Consider the following 10,884-nt stretch of genomic DNA (forward strand, 5'->3'; position numbering starts at 1 on the left):
TGCGAGAGCCCTGCGTCCGCGGGCAGAGGTACTGTGCCTGCTGTGCCGCCAGCGCTGGCAGCCCTTGCCGCGGGGAGCTGCGGGAGGGCTGGAGAGTGTGGGGAGCGATGATCCTGACCGTGCGTGCAGCTGAGTACGGCAGTGGAAGGGGCTGCCCATGCTGTCCTCACACTCCAGAGAGGACTATGGGCTGACTGTACGGGGGAGATAAGGGACATGAGGCTGGGAGTAGGGGATCCAGTCCAGGCTATGCTGCTTTTGCTGTTTTGGGGTCACCCCGTGCCCCTCACAGTAGCTTTGCTGCCCCTCCGGGGAAGTCAGAGGACAGCAGGGCTGGGTGTCAGCTCCTGCTGACCTGTCTGGTGGCACTCAGCCTGGACTACCTCAGCTCCCTGAGGGCAGGGGAATCTTGCCCTGCCCACAGCCACCTGATGGTCCTGTGCCAGTACCCTGGCACACAAAAGTCCCCGTGGGGCTGCAGGTGTATGCTGCTGTGTTGGTGACTATAGAATGGGTCTGTCATCCCCTCAATCCCCCTGTGCCACCGCAACTACAACTGGGAATGTGCCGTGGAGGTTGTTTGGTGGCAGCTGAAGGAGGGCTCCTTCCAGCCTTGACAGACCCCCAGGTCATGCTGTGCAGCTCTCCCCTTGGGGCTGGAGCAGACACTGAAAAGGGTCTGCTGCATAAAACAAGCCCAGCTCTGTTGGGGATCTGTGCCCTGTGCTGCAGGGTGTGGCACAATGCCTACTGGTGCCCCTGCTGCAGACCCACTATGAGCTGGGGGACAGGATGGCATTTTCTCTCTGAACCCTACAGATAGCACCACCGGCATTGATCTGTGGGCAGTTCCATGCCACTGCTCTGCTAAGCTCAGGTCCTGTCAGTGACAGCCTGTCGGAGCAGCTGAGTGCTGAGATTGGCTGCTGCCCACAACCACTCCTTCTGTACTTTGTACCAGCCAGCTGGGGCTGGGGTGTGTGGCAGGGTTTCCCTCAGCAGCTGACAATACATGGGTACTCTGCCCGTGTGAGCAGCGAGGAGGGCACCAGAGCAATTCCCAGGGGATGCTGGCCAAGCCCACTGCTTGCTGCTGGAACTTGTGCCTCTATTTCTGCTGACAGCAGGGGCATGAGCCTGTACCCAGAGCCCCTGGGTATCAGGAAGGGAAACTGGTTCCATGGCTTCTCACACTTGCATTAGGGCTGATCGCAGCTGGTCCCCAAAAGATGTGGGCAGTGCTGTGCTGCTCAGTGTCCCCTGCCCTGTGGCTGGCTGGACTTGCTGGTGGCAGCCCCCAGACCCCTCCAGCCTGCAGAAGTCACCTAGGCAGGTTAGGGGTCAGGCTCTCAGGTCTGTACCAAGCTGTGCATGCCCCTGCAGCCACTCTTTTGCGTGGGTCCTAGGGCCTGCATCTCAGCCTGGTGATGTTTGGGAGTGAGCTGCCTTGCTGGGGTGCTGCTGTGTCGTGGGAGAAGATCTGAGTGACCCCTTGGCCATAGGCAGGGCATGGCAGAGCCACTCCAGTGTTGCTGGCGAGCTGGGGCAGGCCTGTGCCAACTCTGCCTCCCTTCTCAGGGCCCAGGCTGGCATGGGACACAGCCCTGCTAGGCACACCCTTGCCCCCAACACTGGAGAGAATGTGGCTGGGAAGATGTGGTCAGCTGGCTCCTTCCGGGCACAATGAAGTGAGAGCTGCAGCCTGCCTGGGGTGCCTGGCCTGCTTGCGAGGTTGGGATGAGAAGGGGAAGCAGCTTTGCAGCAGGGCAGGTGGGAACAACCGTGGGGTTTCTCGAGGTGGATGAAGGGAGATCTTGCTTGGGGCCCTCTCCTTTCTCCAGCCGGGCACCAGGAGTCCTGGGGCCACAGCAAAGCATCCTGGCCCTGTCCCCTTCCCAGTGCATGGAGAACTCCATGGTAGTCCCACACAGCGCCGGTGCCTGCAGTGGGTTGCCCCCATAAGTGCCACTCTCCTCCTGGCCCCCCATAGTGTTTGGCCCCACAACCATCCTACAGCTGCTCAGATGCAGCTCCTCCAGCCCCACCAGGAACCCCTCACTGCAGCAGCTGCACTTCAGGGCTGACAGACAGTGCTGCTCCTGCACAGACCTGCACTTTGGGAGGGGGATGGGGACCCCTACACTGCTGTGTGTGCCCCAGCTGTGCAGGAGGAGCCCCAGGCTGCAGCAGGAAGCTGCTGGTCCTTGCAAGACGGGCTGCTCCCAAGGGAGCTGTGTGCCGGGTTGTGTGGAGCTGGGCAGTCTGGTGGTCTCTGGAGCCTGCGGGGTGCCCATGGCTGTCAAGCGGTGCCAGACCCTGGGCTGGGGCCAGCTCTGGGCTTGCTCCAGCTTGCCAAGCAAAGGGTCCCAGGGCAGCCGGCTGAACAGGTTGGGCTGCATCCTGTGCTCCCGCTTTGCCTGGCACTGTGCCTTGTCTGGGGCACAGCCAGCAGCCCCACTGCGTTCCAGGGCTCCAGCACAGCTGCTTGCCAGGGTACCTGGGCCCAGGAAGCTGCAACACCCCATGCCCACAGGCTGGGGGACACTGTGTGCTGGGAGAGCTGTCCCAACGTGCTGCGTGCGTCCCCCGCAGGACAGCTGACCCCCGGCCCAGGACAGCTTTGGTGCCATGGCAGACCCTGCTGGCTGCTGCCGCCCCTGTGCCACCTGCCTGCTCTGCCTCTACAGCTGCCAGTGGATCACTGCCAAGAAGGAGAAGAGGAAGGGCCTGAGAACCACCAAGGTAATACCAAAGGTGATGCTAAGCTGGGGCTGGCCAGCCTGCGTGTGAGGCTCGGGGTACTTGCTGGGATGGGGCAAGGCTCAGCTCAGCCCAAACATTTCACCCGTCCTGCTCCCCAGGGCTGAGCCAGGGTGCTACCTGGCACCCTCTCAGTCCAGGGACTGCCCTGGCTGGGAGCAGTGAGATGGTGAGAGGTTGACCTGTTTGTGGGTCACAAGAAGGGCAGAGCAGCAGGCTGGCAGCAGCAGGGCTGAGCCAGGGCCATCCCCTGCCCGGCTGAGCGTAAGCCTGCGGTGGAGTTCCTGTGCCAGGAGTCGGGCACTGCACTGCCCGAGGGCTGAGCATGGCAGGCAGGCCCTGGGGCACTGGGTGCCTAGCAGGGCACGTGGAAGGCACGGTGCCTGGGCTGGGTGCAGCCCCTAGCCACGGGCTGCTGGAAGAATGAGTCCCTGGCAATTTGTAACCTGGGAGGGGTGAGGCCCTGGGATTCTCTGAGGTCTCCAGGTCCCATGGGAGTGGCTGTGCTGCTGCTTGTCCTGTCTTGCCTGGAATGTGTGGGCTGCTCCTGTCTGCCACATGTCCAATTCAGCACCTGGCATCCCTCACCTCCCTAAGTATTCAGGAGCTGGAGACCCTGAATATGAGCCTGGTTTCAGCTGAGCCCGCAGGAGCAGCCTGCAGGTTCCCCGCTGCAATGGCAGCTCTGGCACACAGCAGCCCTCTGCCTCGCCCACGGAGCAGCCACCACAGCACCTGGGGTTTGGTCTCTTCACATGTCCAAAGTGCAGGCACTGAGCTGCCCCACGGAAAGGGGACAGAGCTCCACATGCTGCGCAGGAGGCAGTCCTTGCCCAGGGGCTGTCCTCCCCAGCTCTGCTCCAGCTCCCTGGAGCATGGGTCTGGCTAGAAGAGCTCTCCCTGGAAGCTCTCTTCCCTCTCCCTGGGACAGCACCGTGCCCGCAGTCCTGGGCACAGTGCCTGCTTGTGCACCTTGCTGCAGGGCTGTGGGCTGGGTGCCCTGCAGCTGTGTGCATAGCTGTCACCTTGGCTTTCAGTGCGACTGCAGCTGGTTCCTTTTCCTCTTCCTCATCTTCCTCTTCACACTGGTGTGGCTCTACTTCACAGTCATCATTCTCAATGATTTCCACAACTTCAATGAGTAAGTAGGATCCCCACATTCAGCCTTGCTCTGTGTGTGCCCCCTGCCTCTCCAACCACCCCCTTTGCTGCCAGGTTCATCTTCAAGCAGAAGAAGTTGTGGCTGGACTGGTCGCTGGTGCTGCTCATAGCTACAGCTGTGCTGATCACCTACTCAACTACACTGCTGGTGAGCCCCAGGGACCCTGCTTGTGCCAGTGGGGTCACACTGTGCACACTGCCACACTGCTGGAGCCCACAGCATCTGGCCTGCTGGAGCTGTCCACCTGAGCATGGCCAGAGACCCTCCCCATGTTGGGAGACCGAACCTCCTGTGGCTGAGTCCTGTGCCTTCAGCAGGCGGAGGTGTGGGGTACAGCCCAGCTCTGACATCTCCTTGTTCTTCTTACAGGTCCTTGCTTTGTGCTTACAGCTCTGTGGCCAGCCCTTAAAGCTGCACTGGCTGCACAAGGTGAGAGGGGAATATTACCCTTGCTCAGAGCACGGGGTACAGAGCTCAGCCACAAACCCAGACAGGGCTCAGGAGGAAAGGATGAAGAAGCCTCTGCCTGTCCTGCCAGGGCAGAGCCCATCTGGCCTGCAGCATGCTGTATGCTCCCTTAACTGCCTTGTATCCTGCCCTACAGACCCTGCTGATCTTCATTGCCTTGGTGGTGGCTGCAGCCTTCACAGGGCTGGGAATAAAGTGGGCAGAGGAGTGGAGAAGTGCACATATCTCCTTGCAGGTGAGTCACCTCGATACCAGAGACTCCCCCGCTGTGCCCAGAGCCTGGCCTGTGGGAATGAGCTGAAGGGTGGTGACTGGAAACCCCAGCATGGCTGTGTGCCATGGAGGTTAACTCCCTGTCTTTGGCTTCTGCTGCTTGGCCAGGCAAGGTGCTCCTGCTCTTGCAGTCCTCCCTAGAGCAGCTGCAGTCAGAGTGATGAGCAATGAGTGGACAGGGCAGGGAATATGTTTGGTCATCCCAGGAGCCTGCCCTTCCCTCCCTGCCATTCCCTCCCTGCCCTTCCCTCCCTTCCAGCAGTGCTGGCTGCAGTAGCAGATCTCCAGCATTGGAACATGTGGATTTTGGGAGAGAAGCTGGGCTGATGCTGGCTAATGCCCTGCCTTTGCCTCCCCAGGCAACAGGTCCCTTCCTGCACATTGGAGCCGTTGGGGGAATGACACTCCTTGCTTGGCCCCTGGCCAGCTTCATCTACCGCACCCGCAGCACAGGTAACCCCCTTCTAGGGCCCCCACCTCCCACCTCAGCTAGTGCCCAGCCTAGGGGCACTGGTGACAGAGTGGTGCACAGAGAGCATTGCTGCTGTGGGAACAGGTGGCCAGGTCTCAATCTGATAGTGCTGCCTGCACTTTGTTGGTGCTCCTGATGCCCTTGTTGCAGCTTCAGCCCTCACCACTTGGCAGCTGAAGGAGAGCAATGGATGGCAGCCTGCAGAAGTGCTGGGTTGGGATGCAAGGGACCTGTAGGGTGCCAGAGGCTGAGGAATGCAGTGACTGACCTGTGGCAGCCATAAGTTAATGCCAGAGGAAGCAGCCTTGGCTTATTCCTAATGGCCTGCAAAGCACTTCCTCTGTCCCTCACTCTCTGCCCCTGCCTCCAGGCCTCCGGGTGTCCCTACTGCTTGTGTACTGCGCTGTGATGATCGCACTGTACCTGGCTCCCCTGGGAATCACCTCCCCCTGCATCATGGAGGAGAACCAGCTGCCCCCCAAGCCAGCCATGGTTGGCCACCGAGGAGCACCCATGGTGAGTAGCCAGCCCCTGCAGCATCCTGGCACAGTGGGACGGAGCAGGCTGTGCCCGGTGCAGGGCGCTGGCACCAGACTCTTGCTGCTGCAGACCTGGACAAGCTCTGGCCAGCCCAGTAGCGAGGGGTCCCCATAGCAGGTGGGGCAGCAGCAGGCTGCAGGGTGGGTAAGCACAGGGTGAGGAGCGGGTACAGCAGCTGCAGGGCGGAGCTGCTTCCTCAGTGCAGCTGGACAAGGAGCAGGCAGCTGTCAGCACAAAGCCCGGGTGCGTAGTGTGGGCTGGAAAGCAGGGACGGGGCAGGCTCTGGCTGCCTGCACCCAGCCCTCTTCCTGTCCCCTGCCCCATCAGGGTCACCCAAGTCTCACTGTGGTTGCCCCAGAGCTCTGGTTGCAGCCAGGCAGGATGAGTGCCCACTTCCTGCCCATGCCCTCACCACTGCCACCACACCTCTTCCAGCTGGCCCCTGAGAACACCCTCATGTCACTGCAGAAGGCTGTGGACTGTGATGTGCAAGTCTTTGAGACAGACGTCATGGTGAGGTAAAGGGGCAGCAGGGGCTGGCAGGGAGGCCTCTGTATCCTGGGGGTCACTTTCCATGGGGGGCGTTCTGGAAGACACCTAAGGCACTGACCTGGCCTGTGTTTGGAGGCAGGACCATCTGCAGCCTGGTGCCCAGTGACCTGGCAGAGGTGCTGGGTTTCTGTCCTCCCCATGCAGGGTGCCTTCAGGCTGTGAGGAGGGAGGCACCATCCTGGAGTGGAACCGCTGGGAGCACAGCCCCTGCCTCTGGCTTGTCCCATGCAGTCCTGCTGTGGGGGCAGCTGCTGCAGTCAGCAAGGAACTGCTTGGTCCCTGCCTTGGTCTCTAGGTGGTCTGTGCACTCTGGACACTCTCCTTTTTGTGTAGAGGGCCACAAGCAGACACGAGGGTGGGGGTTAGCCTAGCAGGGTGGCTGGGAGGGGCAGAAATGCCAAGGCAGGGAAATTAGAGCTTTTCTCTCTGCTCTTTTGCCAGTGCTGATGGGGTCCCGTTCCTGATGCACGATGAAGAACTCACCAGGACCACCAATGTGCAGGCTGTGTTCCCCGAGAGGGCTGCCTTGAACAGCACTGCCTTCAACTGGACAGACCTCCAGCAGCTGGATGCTGGCAGCTGGTTCCTGGAGGTCAGAATGCCCCTGGGGTGGCTGCTTAGGGATGAGTGTATTTGTGGATGAAGTAGGAGCTCTGCCCTGGGGAAGGTTCCCTCTGAAGCCTTGGTCCTGGCAGACAGCTGGACAGGGTGCAAAAGCACTTCTGCACCTGCACAAATCCATGGGGTGAGATTTGCTCTTCCTCCTCAGCTGAGTCATGGGGGAGGCTGCTTCGATGTCTCACCCAGATGTTCTGAGCTGCACAGCCTGCCTAGGCTTGGAGGCAGCTGTGGCAAGGCTCTTCCCAGAAAGTGACTAACACACTGCTGAGCTGCTCTTAATTACCTAGAGGTGTTGGGGCTGCTTGAACTGTGCTGTTAGTGGGGAGAAGGGTAGAGGTGCCCCATGGATCTGCAGGGGAAGGATTCCTGTGCCTGTCTGTGCTGGAGAGGAAGCGAAGAGCCAGAGACAGCCACCACCTTAGGACATGAAAACACAGAGGGCTGCTATGATGGCAGCAGTGGAAGCTCAGAGGGCTGCTATGATGACAGCAGTGGAAGCTCAGAGGGCTGCTATGATGGCAGCAGTAGAAGCTCAGGGCTGCTATGATGGCAGCAGTGGAAGCTCAGAAGGTTGCTATGATGGCAGCAGTAGAAGCTCAGGGCTGCTATGATGGCAGCAGTAGAAGCTCAGGGGGCTGCCATGATGGCAGCAGTGGAAGCTCAGAAGGTTGCTATGATGGCAGCAGTAGAAGCTCAGGGCTGCTATGATGGCAGCAGTAGAAGCTCAGGGGGCTGCTATGATGGCAGCAGTGGAAGCTCAGAAGGTTGCTATGATGGCAGCAGTGGAAGCTCAGAAGGTTGCTATGATGGCAGCAGTGGAAGCTCAGAGGGCTGCTGAGAATGGCAGCAATGGAAGCTCAGAGGGCTGCTATGATGGCAGCAGTGGAAGCTCAGAGGGTTGCTATGATGGCAGCAGTGGAAGCTCAGAAGGTTGCTATGATGGCAGCAGTGGAAGCTCAGAGGGTTGCTATGATGACAGCAGTGGAAGCTCAGAGGGCTGCTATGGTGGCAGCAGTGGAAGCTCAAAGGGTTGCTAAGATGGCAGCAGTGGAAGCTCAGGGGGCTGTGAGATGGCAGCAGCTGAGGGGGCGTAGCTCCAGGGCTGCCCTGGTGACTCCCTCTCCCCCTGGCAGCGGAGGCCATTTCCCACCGTGCACAGTCTGTCTGCCAGCGATCGCCAGGAGGTGACCAAGCAGCGGATCCCATCCCTGCAGCAGGCCCTGGAGGCAGCCAAGCAGAGCAACATTTCCATCATGTTTGACCTGCGTCCTGAGAACCACAGCGACTACCAGAGCTTCGTCAACGCCACCCTGGAGGCCATCCTACAGTCAGGCATCCCACTGCAGCAGGTGAGCTGGCCCCCGCCCTGCTGTCACAGCCCTGCCCTGCTGGGAGGTGCCCCAGCAACCCCACCGAGCCTCCTTGCCTCTCACACCCCATCCCCACGTGTGCTCCCTGCTGGGGAGCCCTGTCCAGGCATGGGGCTCTCTAGCTGGAAGGAGTTACCAATAATTAGGGGTCTACAGCTCTAGACCCATCCAAATACTTTGGCCACCCAGTTGTGTAAACAGTGAGTCAGCCTAGGGAGGGGACCAACAATGCTACCGAGAGCAGGAAAAAAGTGCTCAGGTTTCCACCTCTCCACACTTCACCACACCTCTCCCTGCAGCTCTCAGGACTGTAGCTGCAGCCTCCTGCCTTGCCTTTACACCTCACCCGGCCTCTGCAGCACAGGACACGTGCTGCCCTGAGGGGATGAATCAGCACCCACATCACTTTCCCTTCCTAGCTTTTAGAGAGTGGAGAGCAGAAAGGGGCACAGCAAAGCCTTGGACTCTAATCTGATCCAAGGTGCATTCTTGCTGCAGCTGGGGCCAGAAGGATGCATGACTTAGCCCATTCAGCAACCCAGAAAGGACAGAAATGCTCCAGCCTCCTCACACTGGAACTGCTTTCTCCCCTCACTGGAGTCTGCTCTGCTTACTTCTTGGCTGGGACAAGTCTCTTAGGAGACTGTCCTGGATAAGATCCTCATGGAATTGCTAAGCATGGAGAGGAGCTCAAGCACCAGCTGTCTGAGAAAGTCCTACTGCAAGGAAGTACCAGAGGAGAGCGAGCTCTCTGGGGTACCTCTTCACTACACGTGGTTTCTGGCTCCTGCCCAGGTCCTCTGGCTGCCCGATGGGTACAGGGAGCAAGTCAAACAACAGGCCCCGGGGGTTCAGCAAGTCTATGGCCGGAAGAGACTCCAGAACGAGAAGGAGCCACTGCTGCATGTCAATCTGCCCTACCAGGACATGAGCTCTGAGGAGATCAGGTGAGAGCCCTATGCCAAGGAGCCTGGGAGCTGTAGGGCCTAGGCACTGTTCTAGCTCAGCCCCAGAGCCAGCAGAGGTGAAGATGAGCTCTGAGGGTGAGTGCTGGAGCGCTGCTGGGAAGGGCAGGGTGTGTGCTGCAGCTGTGGGACAAGCACACCTAAGGGGATGGAGCTGGCTGCAGTCCTCTGCCTTGCCAGCAAGCTTGCCCTGGGCCCGACTCTCCGTGCAGTGGCTGCAAATGCTGGATCGCATCCCAGACACAGCCTTCTGCTGTGCAGCGAGTGTGCTGGCAGCCCCCTGCCTGCTGCCCTGAGCACGCTGTCTCCTGCAGGCAGTACCGCCAGGACAACGTCTCTGTCAACCTGTACGTGGTGAACCAGCCCTGGCTCTTCTCTGTGCTGTGGTGCTCTGGGGTAAGCTCTGTCACGACCAACGCCTGCCAGGTGCTGAAGGAGATGAAACGCCCCATCTGGCTGCTGGTAGGTGGCGCTTCCACCCTTCACCCTGCCCCACAGCCTGTGTCCCTGGCACTCGGGAGCCCTCTTCGGCAGCAGCCCTCGGAGGGTGGCTGTTGCTCGGTGCTGGCTGGCATGGGATGATGCAAGCCTGCAGAAAGGACTGCTGGCACAGTAGGCTGAGCTCTGCCTGGTTGGTGATGATGCCTTTTTTTCTTGCAGCCCAGCAGCACATACCTCATGATCTGGATTGTCACAGACAGTGTTTCTTTCCTTGCCATCCTCTGGGCCTTCATCTTGCTGAAGTACGTTTAATGCCTTCCCTGCTCCCGGGGCAGGTCCTTTGGGGGAGGCTGTGGTGTGCCCCAGGTTGCTGGGACATACCCAAACCCAGTCCTATCTGCTGCCACCCCTGTCTGGATCCTTGGGGTCCTCTCCTGTCTGGCTGAGACTGCAGTGTGTCTCACAGCACATTTTACCACCAGGCTGCAGACAAAACCCTGACTGTCCCTCAGGATGCTGGGTGCCTTAGTTCATTGGCTGGCTCTGCACCCCAGGGCTTGGAGGGCTGAGGCTGAGGTGGCCTTGGCCTTGCTCCTTTTACCCATCTGCAGGCACTAAGAGCAGATTCCTATGGGACTGTGTCCTGTGGTCTCTGTCTGTCACCCTGAGGGAAGGAAGGGAGAGGCCAAACTTGATGTGCTAATGTTAATTCTGTTCCATCTCCTAGGAAGTGCTCCCAGAGAAGACATCCAGAAGGTAAGTGTGCATGGATGTGAGCTACTCTTCCTCAGAGCCAGGCTGTGCCTGTGGGACTCTCCCTGGCAGGCAGGCAGCTCTCTGCAGTCGAACATGAAAGAATGATTTGGGATGACCTGGTGAGGGAATCCCAGCCCAGGGAGTTCCTGCCCTGCCTTTAGCAAGCAGCCCTGCTGGACAGCACTGGAGAATCCCACATTCCTCCAGTCTCCTCATACCTGCTTTTCAGGCTGCTCTGCCTGTCGCTGCAGGGTGCCAGCTGCCTGTAGTGGCTGTTTTCTCTCTGTGCCCCCAGAGTCCGAGACCGATGTGCTGCTAACAAAGATCAACAGCTTGATGCAAGAGTGACCCCTCCAATCTGCACCAGCCATGGGGAAGGGCAGCCAGAGTCCTGCACAGCTGAAGTGGGGAGCATTCTTCAGACCAGCTTTGAGGCTCCTTTCCTTAGCAGACTCCTTCCTGAGCCTCCTGTCCTCCACAGCCTTCCTGGCTCCCTGTGTGGTG

General features: G+C 59.7%; 1 protein-coding gene across 1 annotated transcript; it reads left to right on the forward strand.

Moving 5' to 3' along the window:
* The first annotated feature begins 2,628 nt into the window (after positions 1-2,628).
* On the forward strand, positions 2,629-10,728 carry GDPD2 (glycerophosphodiester phosphodiesterase domain containing 2). Its single transcript, XM_064158934.1, is given in 16 exon segments — positions 2,629-2,742; positions 3,798-3,901; positions 3,976-4,069; positions 4,292-4,351; positions 4,527-4,625; positions 5,023-5,116; positions 5,506-5,651; positions 6,111-6,193; positions 6,669-6,819; positions 7,982-8,197; positions 9,014-9,165; positions 9,498-9,645; positions 9,844-9,926; positions 10,352-10,383; positions 10,386-10,421; positions 10,676-10,728. Coding segments are annotated over 16 exon segments (1,665 nt in total).
* Positions 10,729-10,884: the final 156 nt, after the last annotated feature.

This window comes from Pogoniulus pusillus, chromosome 19 (genome assembly GCF_015220805.1).
Source record: "Pogoniulus pusillus isolate bPogPus1 chromosome 19, bPogPus1.pri, whole genome shotgun sequence".
NCBI classification, from domain to species: Eukaryota; Metazoa; Chordata; class Aves; order Piciformes; family Lybiidae; genus Pogoniulus; species Pogoniulus pusillus.